Raw genomic sequence first — 20801 nt, 5'->3', positions numbered from 1 at the left:
CATATGTAGCATCATCTACAAATATACAAAGAATTGCTATTGCGACATCTGGTGGACACATTTAGAACAGCAGTTTTTTTCATTCGAAAATTTTGGCTCATTTTTATACTTAGCAAACTCATCTTGCGGGCCGGATAAAACCTGTTCACAGGTCTGATCCAGCCCGCGGGCCGTACGTTTGACACCCCTGCCATACATAGTACTGTATTTTACGGACTATAAGCCGCTACTTTTTACCCACGCTTTGAACCCTGCGGCCTACAAAACGGTACAGCTAATTTATGGATTTTTCGCTGCTAACGGCCATAATGTTTTGTATTCAAAAGACTGTTTTCATAAAACACCGACAGAGACACTGAAAAGGTGTGTTGTTGTTTGCGCTGTGGCGCCATCTTTTGGAGGAGTTCGCTCAATGCAGGTGCTGTTGTATGAAAATTTACTTCCTGTTTCGTGCCTTCAACTGGAACAATTTGTCCCGTTTCGTCTACTATAGGTCAAGTGACTTTTGAACGGAAGAAAAATAAAGTCCACAGCGTAACATCAAAAATAAAGTTACAGGATGTTATTTATGTAGTTTGATCTTTTTCCTTGACTGGTGCACTAACATCATGTGGTTGTTTTTTTTTTTTACATTTGTCGCATAATCTACAAAGATACAAAGATTTGCTATTGCGACATCCAGTGGACACATTTAGAACAGCAGTTTCTTTCAGTCAAAAATTTCGGCAAATTTTTACACTTAGCAAACTCATCCCGCGGGCCGTATAAAACCTGTTCGTGGGCCTGATGCGGGCCGTATGTTTGACACTTGTGCTCTAAGACTTAGATAGGACAGCTGGGGTGCAGGGTCCAAGGTATGTATCCTCTAAAAGTGGGGACACACCCAGACAAGGATGGTGTCTCTCTAGTGTTGTGACAGTTGTTAAGTAAGATACAATGGACTCTGACCTGTGCCAGCACAACAACAGTCGTTAGGATTGAATCACCCTCGTTAGCATTCAGTTGTATCAACAGTCAAGGGCGCGCCTGTATCGCAATATAGATGTATTCGCTCAGACATTATGCTCTCTGCAAGCGTGTCATGCAAATACAGTCAAGCATGTCGTTGGCGTCATCGTCGGGAAATGCATGAGTGCGGCCCCCATTGGAGAGCTGCGGTTCATTAGGAAAAACACCATCCACTACCTTCGAAAAGTGGGCCACTTTATAGTTTTAAGAAGCATGACTGTCTGCTAATTTACTGCTATTACATAATGATGAGCTATAAATGTACAGTGGTACCTCATCTTAAGAGTGTTTTGAGATAAGCGCGGTCTTTTGGTTAATTGTTATGCTTTAAACTACAAGAAAAATGAGTTACAAGCATCCTCGCTATTAGTTGGTGTGGCAAATGACGCAGTGAACCCAAGATCCGGCCAAAACATCTGGTCTTACTCGCTAGCATAAGCTTGCAACTAAAGATGGCCATAACTTTGATCTCCCAACCATGGGAGATCAAGAAAGAAGAAAGTGGCTGTTATGGACAGTGCTGAGTAAAAGAGGTGGATTATATTCATTGCATTAAAGAAAAAAAATCATCAAAAACATGACAAGCCTGTCGCCAACTTGGCGAAGCAAGTCGAGCGTATCACTAGTCTGCACCGTGCTAAAGCAGAATGAGTCTAACGCCGGCCAAGGAAGTTAAAATAACATCGAAACGGCAGACATTCACCGTGAAAATATGGAAATGCTGCTGATGGTGTGTTTGACGGAGAAGCAGCTGAAACATTTAGGACTGATGATTGTTGAGAAAACTGAGCAGAATAAGTAAAACAAAAAAATATTATTTAAATATGGAAACATGTTTGGCTCTGAAGATAATTAAAATTAACAAGCGGTAGAAAATGGATGGATGGATGGATGGGTCACCAGAGATTTTTTTGTCTTTTTTTTTTGTAGTTCTTATTATTTACAAAAATAAATAATAATAATAATCCTTTTGAACAATATAAGGAGAAAGAGCACTTTTTTTATTTTAATTTTTAATTTTTTCTAACCCGAAAGGGTTGGGTAAAATTAAACTATTCGTAGTGTGTATAATATATGAATGATTTTTATGTTGGGGTGTGACAAATTGTTCCCATTTTCCAGATGTGGAAGCTCCAACACTGGAAGTGCATATTTAGACGTGCTAAAATTGCAATTTGATTGTATAAGAAGTTCCTTTTGGGTGTCTTACATTCATGCCTTATCACCACAAATTTAAAGCAACAGGACACACTAAAAAATTATGGGTTATATTGATAACCCAATTTGTGAGTTGCTAGTGTTGGGTTAAATTTTGGGAGTTCTTTTTATGAAGCGCAATCCAATTTTTGGGTTATAATGGTATTATTTTAACTCAATTTCTGAGTTTTTAAAATTATGAACTATTTTGGGGTTGTTTTTCAACGGGTATAAGGCTTTCTTTAATTAAAAAGTTAAATTTTTCTTAAAGGGAATTTTATTATGGATTAATCTCATTAACATTATTTACAATTACCCAACATTGAGTTAGCATAACTCAACGTTTGGGTTAAATAGTTCAACCCAATATTTTGGTTGGGAATAACCCAACATTAACTTATCATAACTCAACTTTTTGGTTAGATAATTCAACGCAAAAGTTGGATTGAAAAAAATAACCCAAAATGTTGAGTCAAAACAACTCAAATAAGGGGTTCATCCTTTTCTGAACCAGCAGTTGGGTTAAAATTGGGTTATTTTTTAACCCAACATTTTTTAGTGTGTACACACTAAAAAATGCTGGGTTATTTTGATAACCCAATTTATGAGTTGCGAGTGTTGGGTTAAATTTTTGAGTTATTTTTATGAAGAGCAATCAATTTTTTGGGTTAAAAGGGTATTATTTTAACTCAATTTCTGGGTTTTGATAACTATGGGTTGTTTCTCAATGAGTAACGCATTTTTGGGTAAAAGGCTTTTTTTTTTTAATTAAAAAGGTACTTTTTTCTTGAAGGACATTTTATTAGGGATTAATCTCATTAACATTATTTACAATCACACATCTTATGTACAAGAACATATTTGAGCATGCTGTATAGAACTACTAATGTCATGATCCGTCACGTTTGTTTAGTTTTTGACTCCCTCAGTTTCTGTTTTGAGCACCGCTGGGTTTGTGTTTTGGTTGCCATGACTGCAGATTGTTCTCACCTGCCTCTGATTAGAGTTCGGGACGCTCACCTGCTCCTGGGCACTAATCAGAGAGCTTCTTATTCCCTGCTTTTCGCCACACTCAGTCTGGCTTTCTTATTTGCTTCCACGCAACAGTTACGACGGCTATTCATTTGATTTCTGATTCTCGTGCTGGTGCTCTTTTCTTTGTATCCCGCATGATTTATGGACAATAATTCATTTCCTTTCCTGCACCTTGCCTCTGGAGTCCCTTCGGCATCCTGGGAGAACGATCCACGCAGTAAAATGTGACCCCGATTATGACTATACATGGAAATTATTGTAAAAAAAAAAAAAGTCCCTCATATCTTGCTTTTGAGTCTATTTTAATGGAATAACAATAATTTTGATCAGTAGTTGGGAAGGAGTAGGACAAACCAGCAGTAAAATGTATAATTTTTAACCAACTATTGGGTCAAGGGGCGTTAAATTGCGCAACCCAATAGTTGGGTTTGGAATAACCCAACATTGTAGTGAGCATAACTCTGAATTTGATGTAGAAGGGAAGACTTTTCCTCTTTTGTGGCCTTTTCTTCTCCTGAAGACTTTTACTCTCAATACTCAAGTCTGAAATCTACTTGGACTTCCTCAATCGGACTTTCTACTAAAACCAAGGAAATGTTACTTTTTTTACCTGGTATTACTTTGTATTTACTTTGTATTTACTTGGAATTTTACTTGGTAGTTACCTTGTTTTTACCTGGTATTTACTTTGTATTTACTTGGTATTTTACTGGGTAGTTACCTTGTTTTTACCTGGTATTTACTTGGTAGTTACCTTGTTTTTACCTGGTATTTACTTGGTAGTTATTTTGTAGTTACATTGTTTTACTTGGTATTTACTTTGTAGTTACTTGATAATTACTTAGTTTTTATTTAGTATTTACTTGGTAGTTACTTTGTTTTACGTGGTTTTTACTTTGTATCTACTAGGTATTTACTTTGTTTTTACTAGGTATTTCATTTTTATTTACCTGGTATTTACTATGTTTTTACTTTGTAGTTACTTTTTTGTTCTTAGTATTTAACTGTGTTAAATAAATTCAACCCCATAGTTGGGTTATGAATCAACCAACATTGAGTTAGGAGAACTCAACTTTTGGGTTAAATAATTTAACCCAATAGTTTGGTTGGGAATAACCCAACATTAACTTATCATAACTAGGGATGTCCGATAATGGCTTTTGCCGATATCCGATATTCCGATATTGTCCAACTCTTTAATTACCGATGCCGATATCAACCGATACCGATATCAACCGATACCGATATATATAGTCGTGGAATTAACACATTATTATGGCTAATTTGGACAACCAGGTATGGTGAAGATAAGGTCCTTTTTTTTTAAAAATAATACAATTTAAAAAAGATAAATAAATTAAAAAGAAAGAAAGTATAACAATATAAAAACAGTTACATAGAAACTAGTAATTAATGAAAATTAGTAAAATTAACTGTTAAAGGTTAGTACTTTTAGTGGACCAGCAGCACGCACAATCATGTGTGCTTACGGACTGTATCCCTTGCAGACTGTATTGATATATATTGATATATAATGTAGGAACCAGAATATTAATAACAGAAAGAAACAACCCTTTTGTGTGAATGAGTGTAAATGGGGTAGGGAGTTTTTTTGGGTTGGTGCACTAATTGTAAGTGTATCTTGTGTTTTTTATGTTGATTTAATAATAAAAAATAAAAAACGATACCGATAATTAAAAAAACGATACCGATAATTTCCGATATTACATTTTAAAGCATTTATCGGCCGATAATATCGGCAGGCCGATATTATCGAACATCTCTAATCATAACTCAACTTTTTGGTTAAATGATTCAACGCAAAAGTTGGGTTGAAAAAATTAAACCAAAATGTTGAGTTAAAATAACTAAAATAAGGGATTCGTCCTTTTCTGCAGCAGTTGGGTTAAAATTGGGTTATTTTTTAGTGTCTAAGGAACATTTACAGGTGTTAAGTGTAATTATTTGCAGTAAACTGAATAAAAATCGGTCTTTATAACGTCATGTCTTGTGTTATGTAAGTATGTTGCTCCAACTGAAGAGAAAGTCACCTAACGTCTAGAATGAATACAAAAATGGTGGCTAACAGGGCGGAGTCCGGAAGAAGAGGACCTGAAAGATGTTTCACTTCTGTTTGTTGTCTCATTTGGAAGCGTTCTGCTAAAAAGTCTGATTTCCCGCCAGGGGCATGTGAGTGAACACAACATTTAGGTATCCTACACTGGAATTTTTGTGTTAAAATTTTTTTTTTTTAAATGTGTTAACTTATTTTTGTCTTCCAGTCAGATGTGAGATGAGACAACTTCCTGTTCTTGGTGACAGTGCTGAAATGAAGCTTCCTGCCACCAAGCGTTAAGGTGAAGGCGGCCTGAATCCAGCGTGACATCACTCTCACTTCACTTGAGGACCAAAGGCGAGGTTTTTCGGCATTGGGGAAGAAGTCCAGGAAGCTGTGTCGACAGATAAGACTTGAAGAGTACGTGTGCGTCTTGAATAATTGTCTTCTTACCCTTCCTGACGTCCGACTTCATCGTCGGATCAGTCGAGTGTGGCGTGTCAACGTTTGCCTTCTTTGTCGGCCCCCCACTGTAGGCGACTGGTTTATGGTGTTTGGCGGCACACATGGAAGGTCTGTGCGGTCTCAGGACCCTGCTGCTGTGGGCGGCTGGCATCTCTTTGGCCTACTGTGAGTACAACTTTTTTCAACCATTTTTTCCCCATTTTTTAAAGTATGTTTAAAAAAAAAACTACTAAATGAAAACACATTAAATTAATTGATAATAAGTTTATTTTATTAATATTTTTTTTTTAAATTATTAATTTTTTTTATTTTTTTTATTTTTTAACTATAATTGTTTGTATTGTCTGATTGTGGTATTGACATTTCCCGCACCTACCAACAGGACAGCTCGAGCAGATAGCGTTACGTTTACAAAATACTGAGAAATAGAGAAATTTAACGCAACGCTATGTTTCTGTTCTGCTTTGTTCGAGATTGTGGGTGCGACATGGCCAAGAAGGTCATTTTTTTTTGAGGAACACCACTAGTATAACCAAAGAAGTTGCACAAATGACTATACTGACAGTATCTGAAGTAAACAAACTTTTTTTGTTACATAGATCACGTTACGAATAAAAAGTGTGTAACGGCCAAAAAGGAGAGGACTTAAAGGGGAGCCTTGAGGAACGCCTCAGTTATGTGAATCACAAGGTTAAAATGTCAATGCAAGGATCTGCCAATGGGTTTACAGTTCAGTTTCAGTTTATTTCGAGCATGCATACAATACAATGTAATTCACCACATATTTCCAGTTGTTTCATTACACCACGTCCAAAAAGGAGTAGGAAAAAGCTGAGCTTATTTAATCCTACCCCTTTTCATACCGTAGCAATTTTATCCTATTGTCTTGTTCTCTGTAACATAACAGTGAAAAAATAAATAATAAACAAATAATATACCATAGTAAGTAAACAAATATTAAATACATAAATTATCTTTGTCTCAATAAAAAAAACAAAAAACCCTAACAAGGTCCAGGTTCTTCTATAAACAGGAGCACTCGAGTGTTTTTAGGAATCTGTTGCAAAAATGTTTGTGTCCCACGTTTTGAAGTGAACTCGGGGTGCCGGTCGGTATCTTGTCATTCCCGGGACGGATTTGTTCCACCGGCCACCAGTTGAATAGCCCTGCCATACATGTATGTCTACAATCAACCGTTTTAAAGGGGTTAAAAATGTTAACCGACGGAATTCTTAAATAATGTTCGATGTAAATTAAGCAATGTAATTAGCATAATTGGCCATGACGCATGTGCTATAACACTATTTGTATCGACATGTCGACCTTTTCTAAGTACATTAAGCCTTTTTTACTCTGTTTTATTTATTTCTTTATTTTTAGCCTGTTTTTGTTTCTTTTGTTTCTACGCAGCCCCATAAAAAGAACGAGCTACGGTCCCTCAGGGCCCTTTTTGGGTTTGCCTGGTTTACGTAATCCACCTTCTTAGCACCATCGCTAGCCATGGTTCATGCTCGTCAAACGCTGGGCTGCACGCTTGCGGAGTTGTTCTGCACACTTCCACGCCGCACCTTTAACATTGGTGTTATTGCGCATTAAGCTGCAATGATTAGTCGATTGGAAAAAAGCTTGGATTTATATTATGTTTATTATATATTACCCGGAATTTGAAATGTTCGGACATAGTTTCCGCACGAGAGCACATTAGAGCTGTGATGGGTGGGTGCTGCGTTTTTGTGTGGCAGCAAACAGGAGAGTTATTGTATTTTTCGGACTATAAGTCACAGTTTTTTTCATAGTTTGGCCGGGGGTGCGACTTACACTCAGGAGCAACTTATGTGTGAAATTATTAACACATTACCATAAAATATAAAATAATATTATTTAGCTCATTCACGTAAGAGAATAGACGTATAAGATTTCACAGGATTTAGCGGTTAGGAGTGACAGATTGTTTGGTAAACGTATAGCATGTTCTATATGTTATAGTTATTTGAATGACTCTTACCATAATATGTTACGTTAACATACCAGGCACGTTCTCAGTTGGTTATTTATGCCTCATATAACGTACACTTATTCAGCCTGTTGTTCACTATTCTTTATTTATTTTAAATTGCCTTTCAAATGTCTATTCTTGGTGTTGGGTTTTATCAAATAAATTTCCCCCCAAAAATGCGACTTATACTCCAGTGCGACTTATATATGTTTTTTTCTTTCTTTATTATGCATTTTTGGCCGGTGCGACTTATACTCCGGAGCGACTTATAGTCCGAAAAATACCGTATGTATTTAATAATGCACAAATGTTAAAAATGCAAGTTCAATGTTGATGATGTGCATTTATTAGGAAAAAACGAACAAAGTTTGCTGTTTATTTCAACTATTTTGACTACAATAATAATTTAGGCTATAAAGTGTGTTTAACTCATTACTCGATTAATCGAATAAACTAATAGATGGATTACTAAAATAATAATATTGCACACGCCCCCTACTTGTGTGGCGTACCCTGCATGTCTAAATACTTCTCCTTTTGTGATTGCTTGCATTTGATTGCCAAGTAAATGCGTAACGCAGAAAACACTTCATGTCTTTTTCTCTTATACTAGGTGGGAATTTTGTGCGCCGAATACATTCACCATATTTAGACGGGTCTGAATACTTGTTAAATATAGCGACAAAAATCGCTAAGTTGGCAACACTAGTTCCTCCTGCTACGTCTTCTTATTCTTTGGCAAACCAAGTGCATATGAGCGAGCCACGATAAATAAATTAAATAGTTTGGAGCTGGAAAAGGTGTAGAACAAAATGAATTTACTTGCTTAAAAACAGCACCGCTGCTGCAAACTGATACCTGGGTGAGGCTGGCCGGCACAGAGTACAGTCTAGTAACCGCGTGACTAAATGTGTCAAATACAAAAAGTGCATAAAATACTCCATTTACATTTCGTGACTTGAATATTAACCAAGTATTAGGGATATTAGCGATTCTAACACAGACAAATTATTTATCGCGGCGCCTCGATAGGAGGGGGCTAACAACTTATGCTGTTGTGTTGACATCAGCGGCTGGTGAGCTGCTTTCACGCCTCAGAGCTATAGCAAAAGTTTATTATAGATCATAAATAATGCATAGAAACCGACTAGTTGGTCAACTTTGGAATCCAATTTAGACCCAGAAATGGCAAGAAAGACACAAAAAGACGCTTGTTTAAACCCCCCCCCCCCCCCCCCCTTTTTTTTGGCGAGGATTATGAGTCATTCTTCATCCAAACGTAAATACAACAAGATTTCAGCAGTCGGCATCCTAATGGCAGCAGACATTGTATAGTAAGTGATGTTTTTTCATGATAGTTGGCTCTCATGAAGTCTGCAGTGAGTATATGTCAGCCAATTCAATAAACTCTAAATATCTTCTGTTACAGACTAAAAAACTATGTTAAAAAGTTATTCTCTGTTGTAGGTTTACCTATATTTACTTTGTCTTATTTTTAATGTTAATAAGGATACAATATTATGCAGAGGTGTACTTATACTTATCAATTTTATGGATGATAACTATTTATTGTTGCGGCGGAAAGTGTGTGTGGGGAGGTGCGAAATGTTTTCTTCTTCCTACGCAGTGTGTAACAGAAAATAATTGAGAAGCACTTAGAGACACAACATGGGTTTGTGTGCATGATAGGAGCTATATGGTAAGCTTTAAGTCATTATAAATGTCAAATTGAATGTACAAATGTTATCATTTTAAACTGTTGCGTTCCTCGTGAGATGATCAGAGACACTTCAGTTTGCTTACAGAAAGTGGCTCTTTGTGTTTGTTGCGCTGTCATTTTTGTGTTTGCACCGTTATTGTAGTTTTTCATAATTATAATGGGATTCAAAATTGTCATAATATATCTGAATATTAACCGCCAAGGTTCTGTGGGCCGCAATTACTCTTAACTATAAAGTTCAGTAGATGTAAACAAAATATTTGCTTGTGGGCTGCAAATGGCCTGGGGGCCACGAGTTTGAGACCACTGCTTCTTGCAGACGTATACATACTGTATAATGTACTGTATGTTATAAGGCTTATAACATACAGTACATTATACACAGTATGTATGTTAAAAGGGTTATGACGTACAGTACATTATACACAGTATGTATGGGTTATAACATACAGTACATTATATACAGTATGTACGTTAGGAGGCTTATAACATACAGTACATTATACACAGTATGTATGTTATAAAGCTTATAACATACAGTACATTATATACAGTATGTATGTTATAAGGGTTATGACATACAGTACATTATATACAGTATGTATGTTAGGAGGCTTATAACATACAGTACATTATATACAGTGTGTATGTTATAAGGGTTATGACATACAGTACATTATATACAGTATGTATGTTATAAGGCTTATAACATACAGTACATTATACACAGTATGTATGTTATAAGGGTTATGACATACAGTACATTATATACAGCAGGGGTCACCAACACGGTGCCCGCGGGCACCAGGTCGCCCGTAAGGACCAGATGAGTCGCCCGCGGGCCTGTTCTAAAAATATATATATATATTTTTTTTTTTTTTTTTTTTAATTATTTATTTTTTTTTCTATTTTTTTTTTTTTTAAATTAAATCTACATAGAAAAAACACAAGATACACTTTCAATCAGTGCATCAACCCAAACAACCTCCCCCATGCACACTCATCCACACCCACTCACACAAAAGGGGTTATTTCTTTCTGCTACCAATATTCTGGTTCCCACAACATAGACAACACATCTGCAAGGGACACAGTCCCTGAAGCACATATAATTGTATAGGCTGCTGGTCCACTAACATTTTCATTAATTACTATTTTTTATGTAGTTATTTTTATATTGTTTTACTTTCTTTTTTATCCAAGAAAATGTTTTTTATTTATTTATCTTATTTTATTTTATTTTTAAAAAAAGGGCCTTATCTTCAACAGACCAGGTTGTCAATGAAATTAGATTTGTTTAAAGGGTTTTTAAAACCAGGTCCAGTCCAGATAATGTCCAAGTCGGACTCAGCAACACACACCTTATTTTCCAGATTATGTCCAGGTCACTCAAATTAGGGAACACAACAACAGATATCATATAATCTATAAACATAATTATACTTTCAAAATAAGCCTTTGAGGACTTCTCATCTTTTTTTTAATGTTTTTTGGCATCATTATCGTTTTCAACCATGTAACTTTCTAAAGTTAGAAAATACTGAATAAATGTTTTAAAGAAAGTAATACTAAGTGAATATCCGTTTTTGGCCTTAAAAATAAACATTTTACCGAGTACTATAATTAAATTGACTAAATCATGATTGCCAATGAACTCTCCTAAAATAACAGAAACCACATTAAGCTTCATAAACAAACCAATCCTTAAACACATTTTTTCAACTTCCACCCAAAACAAAGAACAATATGACAATACCAAAACAAATGCAGGGTGGATTCAGACTCCTGACAACAAAATCGGCAATCATCTGACTCTGTCATATTCCATCATTTTAACATTTTCCCTGTGGGCAAGAAGTTATAAATAATTTTAATTTGAAAATAACGATTTTGCACATCGATAGTAGTTTTATAGATTAGTTTGAATATGGCATCCCATGGCAACGGGCAGTCAACAAAGTCCTCCCATTTTCCATTTGTGTTGTATGGGGCAGCCTTCAAAGATTTCTTTATTAAATAAAAATTATATATTTTTCTATTTATTTTAATTCCTTTTTGCCAACTAGAATTTATTATTAGAGGTTTACAAACTAATAATTTAGTAGTTCCATAATTAATTATTTGTTTCCATCTTTTCCCAATTACTCCACTGAGTTGATAAAATGAAAAGCTTGTGCAAGCATCACCATACATAGCTCTAAATTCATCATACTTCAGCATTTTACCATTCTCATTGATAATATCATTGACAAAAATGATTCCTCTTTCAAATATATTTTTCCAAAAGAAAGGCTTTCCATCTATTACAATATTAGAGTTCATCCATATTAACTGCTGCAAAATATCGTCTCTTTTTTCTGGCACATAAAATTGAAAACACCACTATGAGTGGATTGTTTCCTTTATGAACCCTGCCATGTTTCCCAGCAGACTCTCTACATAAGAAAAATGGAAGGGGATCACTTGTAAAAAAGGATACAATTTCTTTTGATACAGTACATGTTTTTTGTCCAACAGGACACTTGTGTACCACTCAATGTTTAAATACATCTTTGGAACAATTGATGCTTTTAAAGACAGACACATAGCTTCAAGGTTGAGAAGTTTCAGGCCCCCATATTCATACTCTTTGTACAAAACCTTTCTTTCAATCTTTTCTGGTTTGCCGTTCCAGACAAAATCGAAGACCCTCCGCTCATAAATCTTAAAAAGTTTTGGTAATGACAAAAACAAATAAATAAATTGAGGAATAATTAACGAGTTGGCAATAGACATTTTACCATACAAGGTTAGGGATTTCCCTTTCCATAATTGCATAATTTTGTCCAGCTTTCTCAGTCGATTATCATAATTTACTGAGCCTAGATCTTCCAGATTTTCTGGGACAACAACACCAAGTATGTTAACTGGTCCATCTGTCCACAAAACAGGCACTTTGCATTCCATTCGAAAGGATGTTCCCTTTAGATTTCCGATCCTTAACATTTTACATTTATCATAATTAAGCTTAAGGCCAGATTGCTGTGAAAATATGTCCAAAAGATTAAGAAGGTTCCGCAAACAATGAGGAAAAATCTTATCTTTGTGAATCAGCCTTTTCTGACATGAACTTCATCAAGAACAAACACAGAACACGCCTCACTCATGCACATCTGCAAGACTCACTCAGAGTTGCAGTGTCAAGTTACACACCAGAGTACAACACACTAGTTAACAGCATGCAATGCCAGGCTTCCCACTAACTGACAAAGAAACAGATAACAGATTTGGTGTCCAGTTCAAAGTGTGACATGATTTAAAAATTTGAGAGTTTACTTTTGTATTTTACATGAGTTATTATTTGTACAAACATGGTGCAAAGTAATTCATGATTTGTTAAACAATGTTAGTGGCTAGCTAGTTAAAATGGGATATTGTGATTTCACAAGACTGTCTTAGAAGTGATCATTTGAAAATGTTCAATTTGAAAAATGTGCACTTAGAGAAAATATAAAAATAAAGTGTTGCATATTGATATTTATCTGTTTCTATATATATTTATTGTGAGAAATCATTAAGATGATCAGTGTTTCCACAAAGATAAATATCATTAATTATTAATAATAACAGAGTTAAAGGTAAATTGAGCAAATTGGCTATTTCTGGCAAATGATTTAAGTGTGTATCAAACTGGTAGCCCTTCGCATTAATCAGTACCCAAGAAGTAGCTCTTGGTTTCAAAAAGGTTGGTGACCCCTGATATACAGTATGTATGTTAGGGGGCTTATAACATACAGTACATTATATACAGTATGTATGTTATAAAGCTTATAACATACAGTACATTATGCACAGTATGTATGTTATAAAGCTTATAACATACAGTACATTATATACAGTATGTATGTTAGGAGGCTTATAACATACAATACATTATACACACTATGTATGTTATAAAGCTTATAACATACAGTACATTAAATACAGTATGTATGTTATAAAGATTATAACATACAGTACATTATATACAGTATGTATGTTATAAAGTGTATAACATACAGTACATTATATACAGTATGTGTGTTATAAGGGTTATAACATACAGTACATTATATACAGTATGTCTGTTATGAGGCTTATAACATACAGTGCATTATATACAGTATGTATGTTAGGAGGTTTATAACATACAGCACATTATGCACAGTATGTATGTTAAAAGGGTTATGACATACAGAACATTATATACAGTAAAGATCCCAATATTTGGACACAAATGCAATTTTATTGGTAGAATGTCATCCAGGAACAGTTTTTAAAAGTGTTACTTGAATGGTAAAGGATCATTTACAGTGGAAATAAATAATGATTAATCTGCAGATGTACATGATTAATGCGATACATTTTTGTGATTAATCCCATCAGTAAAGTCATTGTTTTTGACAGCGCTAGGTCAAGGGCAAGGTCAAGGTTGATTTATTTATATTGCACAATTTTAAAACAGACCACTGCTCCAAAGTGCTGTGCAGAATAACACAGGAAGGTAAAAGATTAAAAATAATTTTAAAAAAAATCACATTCTATGTATAAAACACAGTTAAAAATGCATTAAAATGGTGAAAAAAGGTGTAAAAAATACAAACATAAAATGCCCATGTATAAGTCCAGCTCAGCTTGTGTTAAACGCCAACACAAATAAGTGATTTTAAAGAAGATTTAAAAGTATTGAGAGAAATTCAGAGGGAGAGCGTTCCAGAGTTGAGTTACAATATAACAGTGGTTCTTAACCTTGTTGGAGGTACCGAACCCCACCAGTTTCATATGCACATTCACCGAACCCTTCTTTAGTGAAAAATAAAATGTTTTATTTTTTTTTTTCAAATTCAAAACAAAGTTACATGTTTTTTTAAATAGTGCACAAAATGAACCGTGCATGAACATCACCTTGTTGAAAGATCAAAACCAACACAGTGCATGAACTCACAACAAAATACACACCTGCAAATCAGATGGAAAATTAGAGGGAACATTGTTTGGGGGTATCCATAATATACATAGACTTAGACTTATTTTTTATTGTCATTCATATTTTAACTTTACAGTACAGATACGCCGATAGGGAGACATTTTTATTTACACGATTGATTGATTAATTGATTCAATGAAACTTTTATTAGTAGATTGCACAGTACAGTACATATTCCGTACTATTGACCACTAAATGGTAACACCGAATAAGTTTTTCAACTTGTTTAATTAAGTCGGGGTCCACGTTAATCAATTCATGAGTCTGGTGTGTCTTGACCGCTGCGGCGGAGGCTCTGCGGAACCCCTGAGGCCGACTCACCGAACCCCTAGGGTTCGACCGAACCCAGGTTAAGAACCACTGCAATCTAAGCTATAATCATCATGACTGTTAGGAAATTAAGAAAGACATTTGTTAAATATTTTACTCTTTGTGAAGTCAATATTTTCACTTTTTGAATATACGTTTTCTATTAAAATAAATTATCTTGTATTTTATTTTTTTCAAAAGTATTGAATTCAAAATTCAGTTCATACAAAATGATACGCACTAAACAAAAAAAAGTAGATGTCCAGTAAGTATTTTTTTCAAATAAAGATGACTTTATATATCTTTTATTAGTCTTTGCCAGTCTGCACTAATCACCTCTGATCAAAGTTGTCTCGCAAGCTGGCTGCAGACATGCGTGAGCCCAAAGTCCACCACTTCCGTGTTACATTCTGACTTGTCCTCATTTCCTGGAACCCGAGTGAATGACTTGAAAAGTAGAGGAAAAAAAAGGGGAAGCACAAAAAGAAGAAGTTACGTAGTTCAGAAATGCGGTACAACTTGAGCGGCTTCTTAAAGGAGTGTATTTGTCAAAATGTTGGATGTAGACATTTGATGGGGGAAAATATGAGACGTGGACAGCAAATATAGCCTATTTTTGCTCTACTTTCATGTTGGATTGAAAAACTAAAACCGTTTACATGAAGTACAATGTGTGTTTGAGTTAGATGGTGAAACGTGCAAGAAGCATGCATCACCCTAGAAAAACGGGGGCGGACCAAACCACATCCTGACTACCAAAGTGCACCTTGAAAAAGCTCAGTCTTACAGTAAACTTAATGTCATTTTTTTCAACTAATTTTCTCTTTAAAAAAAAGTGCATAGCGTTATTACTTTAGGTTTTGAAGATATTCTTTGTGATTAATAATTTAATTAAAAAAAACAAAGTGTGTTTCAAAAGGAGCTCTTGAAAGTGACACCGATTGTGGGTGTCAGTGTGAAGCAGGAAATGGTGGGGGGGGGTTTTGTACTGAATACACTCATCACGTTCTGCTTTCTGCTCGACATTTTAAACGTGGCCCTTTATTTTTATGACAGTATGTGCTGTCAAACAATTCATTTTTAGAATCAGTTTAATTTTATAGGTTTGAATTGTGATTCAGTGTGATTAATCTCAGTTAATTCCTTGCGTGCATAATTTTAATTAACTTTTTTTTTTTTTAAACACAAATTCAGTTTTATTGGCAGAAGGTCATGCATAAATATTTTTGGTTTATTTGTTCAAAACTTTGTAACGGTTTTGAACAATTCTGCAATAACACTGCAAACAACAAGGTGCTGATATAAACGAAAATAAGTGCATTTACTCTTCCTTTAAACAATTGCTTAAACAAGCAATCCTATAAACTGCATGATTAATCTACGTTTATTAATTATTAATGCAACATTTTTTGTGATTAATCACATGTGTCAACTTTAAAAGAGGAACTGCACTTTTTTTATTTTTTTATGTTGCTTATCATTCACAATGCTTATGTCAGACAAGCACACATATGTTTTTTTAATGCATTTTCATTTATACCAGGAATAATTGTTTTTATTTTACAGACAAACATAAAATAAACAACAAACTGTCAATTATTTATTTAAACAGCAGATAACGTGAAGCATTTTTTGGAACAATTCAAAAATTCAAAGTTAGATGCTAAGAACTAAATAGATTTTGCCCTGGAAGGATATGAACTAAATGATATCAACAGCACCAACAAGAATGGAGGGGAGTGACTGTGTATGTGATAAGGAACTTAAATTAAAACATTGTATTAGTTATTGATAATATCTTAGAATGTATAACCATTGAAATATGTCATGGAAAAAGCAAAAACGTTGTACATATAGATCACCTAAGTCAAACATTGATACGTTTGAGAACTGGATTAAGGCAACTTTTACTGAAATGAGTCAAAACATAACTTTCATATGTGGATACTTCAACACTGACCTCTTGAACCCTAACAAACAGACATAGACACAATGTACAGCCTGGGTTCATCTCCTAAAATCACAAGGCCAAGCAGAATCTCAGAACACTTTCACAACAATTTCTCACCGCCAAAACAATAGACTAGTGTGCATCGAACATGTTCCACATCGTAATATGTGTACACCTCGGAGAAAGTGTAGAGGACACATTTTATTTTTACTGCTATGATGCCATCAGCAGGCTGCAGACATGCATGAGCCCAAAGTCGACCATATGTGTTTGCTGCTCCCGGGTCTCCCGCACTCATGAAAAAATGATACTGAAGGCATGCATTGTAACTCTGTTTCACAACACCCATACATATCTGGTTTTGACAGAAACATAGCATAAAAAATAGAAAAAGTGCCTGAAAGATATTTATTGGCATCAACTATTGTCTGCATCATACATCATTACTGGCCATATGATCTGTTTTTGTGCTAAACAAAGGCTTTGCAGGTAGTCTAAATCAGTGGTTCTCAACCTCTTTTCAGTGATGTACCCCCTGTTAACATTTTTTAAATTCAAGTACCCCCTAATCAGAGCAAAGCATTTTTGGTTGGAAAAAAAAGAGATAAAAAACTAAAATACAGCACTATGTCATCAGTTTCTGATTTATTAAATTGTATAACAGAGCAAAATATTGCTCCTTTGTTGTGGTCTTTCTTGAACTATTTGGAAAAAAGATATAAAAATAACTAAAAACTTTTTGAAAAATAAACAAGTGATTTAATTATAAATAAAGATTTCTACACATAGAAGTAATCATCAACTTAAAGTGCCCTCTTTGGGGATTGTAATTGAGATCCATGTGGATTCATTAACTTAATTCTAAACATTTCTTCACAAAAAAAGAAATCTTTAACATCAATATTTATGGAACATGTCCACAACAAATCTAGCTGTCAACACTGAATATTGCATTGTTGCATGTCTTTTCACAGTTCTTTTTGACAGACATTTAAAAAAAATCTCCCGTACCCCTTGGCATACCTTCAAGTACCCCCAGGGGTACGCATACCCCCATGAGAACCACTGGTCTAAATAAAGGTGCTTTCAAATAAACTTTAAATAGGCATTTTCAAGTATACTTTATATTTAAGTCGACTAAATTTACTGTAATTCTAGCTGACTAAAATGTTGTGTAATCTTGTTGACAATAAATGAATCAATTCAGATGACTAAAATTGAAATACATTTTTGTCAAAAGGCTATAACTAAAACTAAATAAAAAACTGCTGTGAAAATTGACACTCATTGTTAGCTGACTTTTGTTAGTGTTTATTTACGAGTTAAAATAAACTCGTAAATAAGGGGAAGTGCAGTTCCCCTTGAGCTGTCCTAATATAAGTACAATTCAACAAGATAAGATAAGATAATACTTTATTTAATCCATATCGGGGAAATTGACAGTGTTACAGCAGCAAAGGGCATAGATTGCAAACATAAAAATAACTAAGTACACAAATTAAATTAAAAAAAAAAAAAAAAATGCTAAAATGAAATTGTACACGAAAAACAAATATTACAGTTTGACATTTTTTTTTAGCAAAAAAAAAGCTGCGGTTTTAGCACAAACTGTAGTCAGCATAAGGGGAAGAAAGTGTTAAAAATTAGTACAAATCCAGAAATTAACACTTTTAATTGTGTCAATCAAGAAAAATATTTATTTCATTTTTATGTTAACTTTATAGTTTTTACTGGATGCAGATGTGCCCGATGTATGTGTATTCTTGACAACCATTCGTTTTGCTTAATGAATACTTTCTCTTTTCCATTTCTTTTTCCAGGTCAAACCACAACAGGTGAGTGACAATTCACCCTATTCAAGATAGTTTTTTATGTCAATGTCTTTTGCTATGATATTGCATAGCTTTTGTACACACTCAACATTAGCACATAACCTGGCTGCTTGACTTCAAACGGTCAGAGTTGTGTATAGAGAGGACAACCCGTTTTTAAGCAATCTCCTCAATGATTGGTCCAAAAGCACTCATGTGACTACAGGGCACTTCCTCATTATACATTTATTTGAATTGAAGGGCGTTTGCCGTGTAAACATACCCTGTCATTTCCCGCAACCATCCATCCATCCATCCATTTTCTACCGCTTGTCCCTTTCGGGGTTGCGGCGTGTGCTGGAGCCTATCTAAGCTGCATTCGGGTGGTAGGCAGGGTACCTACAAAGGAAAATAATATGGGAAGTGAAGGTTTGCCTGTGATGAGCTGGCGACTTGTCCAGGGTGTACCCCGCCTTCCGCCGGATTGTAGCTGAGATAGGCTCCAGCGACCCCAAAAGGGACAAGCGGTAGAAAATTGATTGATGGAAGTGAAGGTTTGCCAGGAAGGCTGGAGAGCCAATAACAACAGTTGCTTGTGCGAGGTAAGCAAGCATACATCCATCCATCCATTTCCTACCGCTTGTCCCTTTTGGGGTCGCGACTTGTCCAGGGTGTACCCCGCCTTCCGCCCGCATGCAGCTGAGATAGGCTCCAGCATCCCCCGCAAGCATACATACACATGGGAAATGTGTTATATGGGAATTACCACATTTTCCGGACTATAAACCCACGGGGATATAAGCCACACCCATTAAATTTTAGAAGAAAAAAATATTTTTCCATATATTAGTCTCACAGCCACAGATATGTACTTTGTGAAATTAGTTATTAGTTACTTATTAATAAGTAAGTTGTTTATTTACATACCTTAATTCAGGGGTGTCCAAACTATGGCCCTTGGGCCATGCGCAGCCGTCTTCAATTTGGCCCACGAGACGTTGTGAGTTTAATAAAGCATCTGGCCGCAGGGAGATTACTATTCAATTTTAAAATCAATTTATCTACTTCCGCCTTATCTCCATTTTATGGAAAAGATGAGTAATTTAGGCCTATAACCAGTTAGCATACTTAAAATAAATTAAAGCGCAGCATACATTTATATTACGTAATGCAAACAACTTGCCCTAGTCATGGTGCGGAAAAAAAAAAATGTAACCAACAAAAAATTCCAAAAGACATGGTCACACATAACACAATATGTGGATATGATTAAAAAAACAAAACGTCCATGCACCATAAACAAATTCAGAATGACACCCATTTAAATCCATTACAGAGCATGATGGGAAAAATGCAAAGCACTATCTCCGCAATTATTAATGTTTGGCGCATTTTAGCTCCTTGGTATTTTTGATTCAATACAAAACTTTAAGGAGATTGTCCCGGAAGTAAACAAGGTAGGAGTCCAACTTTTACATACTCCTAATATCCAATTATATTAATGATTAATTATTTATCTATTATATTAATATAAAATATACACATATATATATATATATATATATATATATATATATATATATATATATATATATATATATATGTATGTATGTATGTATGTATGTATGTATGTATGTATGTATGTATATATATATATATATATATATATATATATATATATATATATATATATATATATATATATATATATATATATATATATATATATATATATATATATATATATATATATATATATATATATAGTGACTTAGATTGTGGATGACAAAGATTGTGGATGACTAACAAGAGGGATCTCTCTGATCATTTCATTCTGCAATTGAATAAACGCGCTCAGGTGCTGAGAGCGATGCACAAATTGAACCCTCTTGAATGATTTTCTACAGCCTGTCTAATGTCAAAAAATTGTCATTCATTCAAGTATAAGAATAAGATTTTCATTGTGTGTTTTAGTTATTAAATAATCTGACAAAATGCATCCTATTCAGACTCAAAGGTTTCTAACAGCAGCACAACAACCCCTGCAGCAATCCTCCCTCCGATCTCCAATAACGTGAACGTTACAAACGGTGAGTCTTCTCTCTATTTTGAGTCCTTTGGATCCTTTATGACAGTGGTCCCCAACCACCGGGCCGCGGCCCGGTAACGGTCCGTGGATCGATTGGTACCGGGCCGCACAAAAAAAATAAATAAATAAATAAAAAATAAAAAAATACAAAAAAAAATA

General features: G+C 34.8%; 1 protein-coding gene and 1 long non-coding RNA gene across 2 annotated transcripts in view; both read left to right on the top strand.

The window, feature by feature from the left end:
- The first annotated feature begins 5231 nt into the window (after positions 1-5231).
- On the top strand, positions 5232-18575 carry LOC133634914 (uncharacterized). The gene is made up of 4 exons (XR_009821988.1): positions 5232-5430; positions 5523-5716; positions 5833-5926; positions 18563-18575. It is a non-coding gene; the product is annotated as an uncharacterized LOC133634914 (long non-coding RNA).
- A 394-nt stretch (positions 18576-18969) lies between these two features.
- ptprc (protein tyrosine phosphatase receptor type C) overlaps positions 18970-20801 on the top strand; it is a 50746-nt gene continuing 48914 nt past the window's right edge. The window contains exons 1-2 of the mRNA XM_062027626.1: positions 18970-18982; positions 20563-20643. Coding sequence (XP_061883610.1) covers positions 18970-18982; positions 20563-20643 — 94 coding nt within the window. The remainder of the gene's footprint in view (positions 18983-20562; positions 20644-20801) is intronic.

The sequence above is a fragment of the Entelurus aequoreus genome, linkage group LG19, assembly GCF_033978785.1.
Source record: "Entelurus aequoreus isolate RoL-2023_Sb linkage group LG19, RoL_Eaeq_v1.1, whole genome shotgun sequence".
Taxonomy (NCBI): Eukaryota; Metazoa; Chordata; class Actinopteri; order Syngnathiformes; family Syngnathidae; genus Entelurus; species Entelurus aequoreus.
This window is presented reverse-complemented; position numbering and strand designations above follow the sequence as displayed.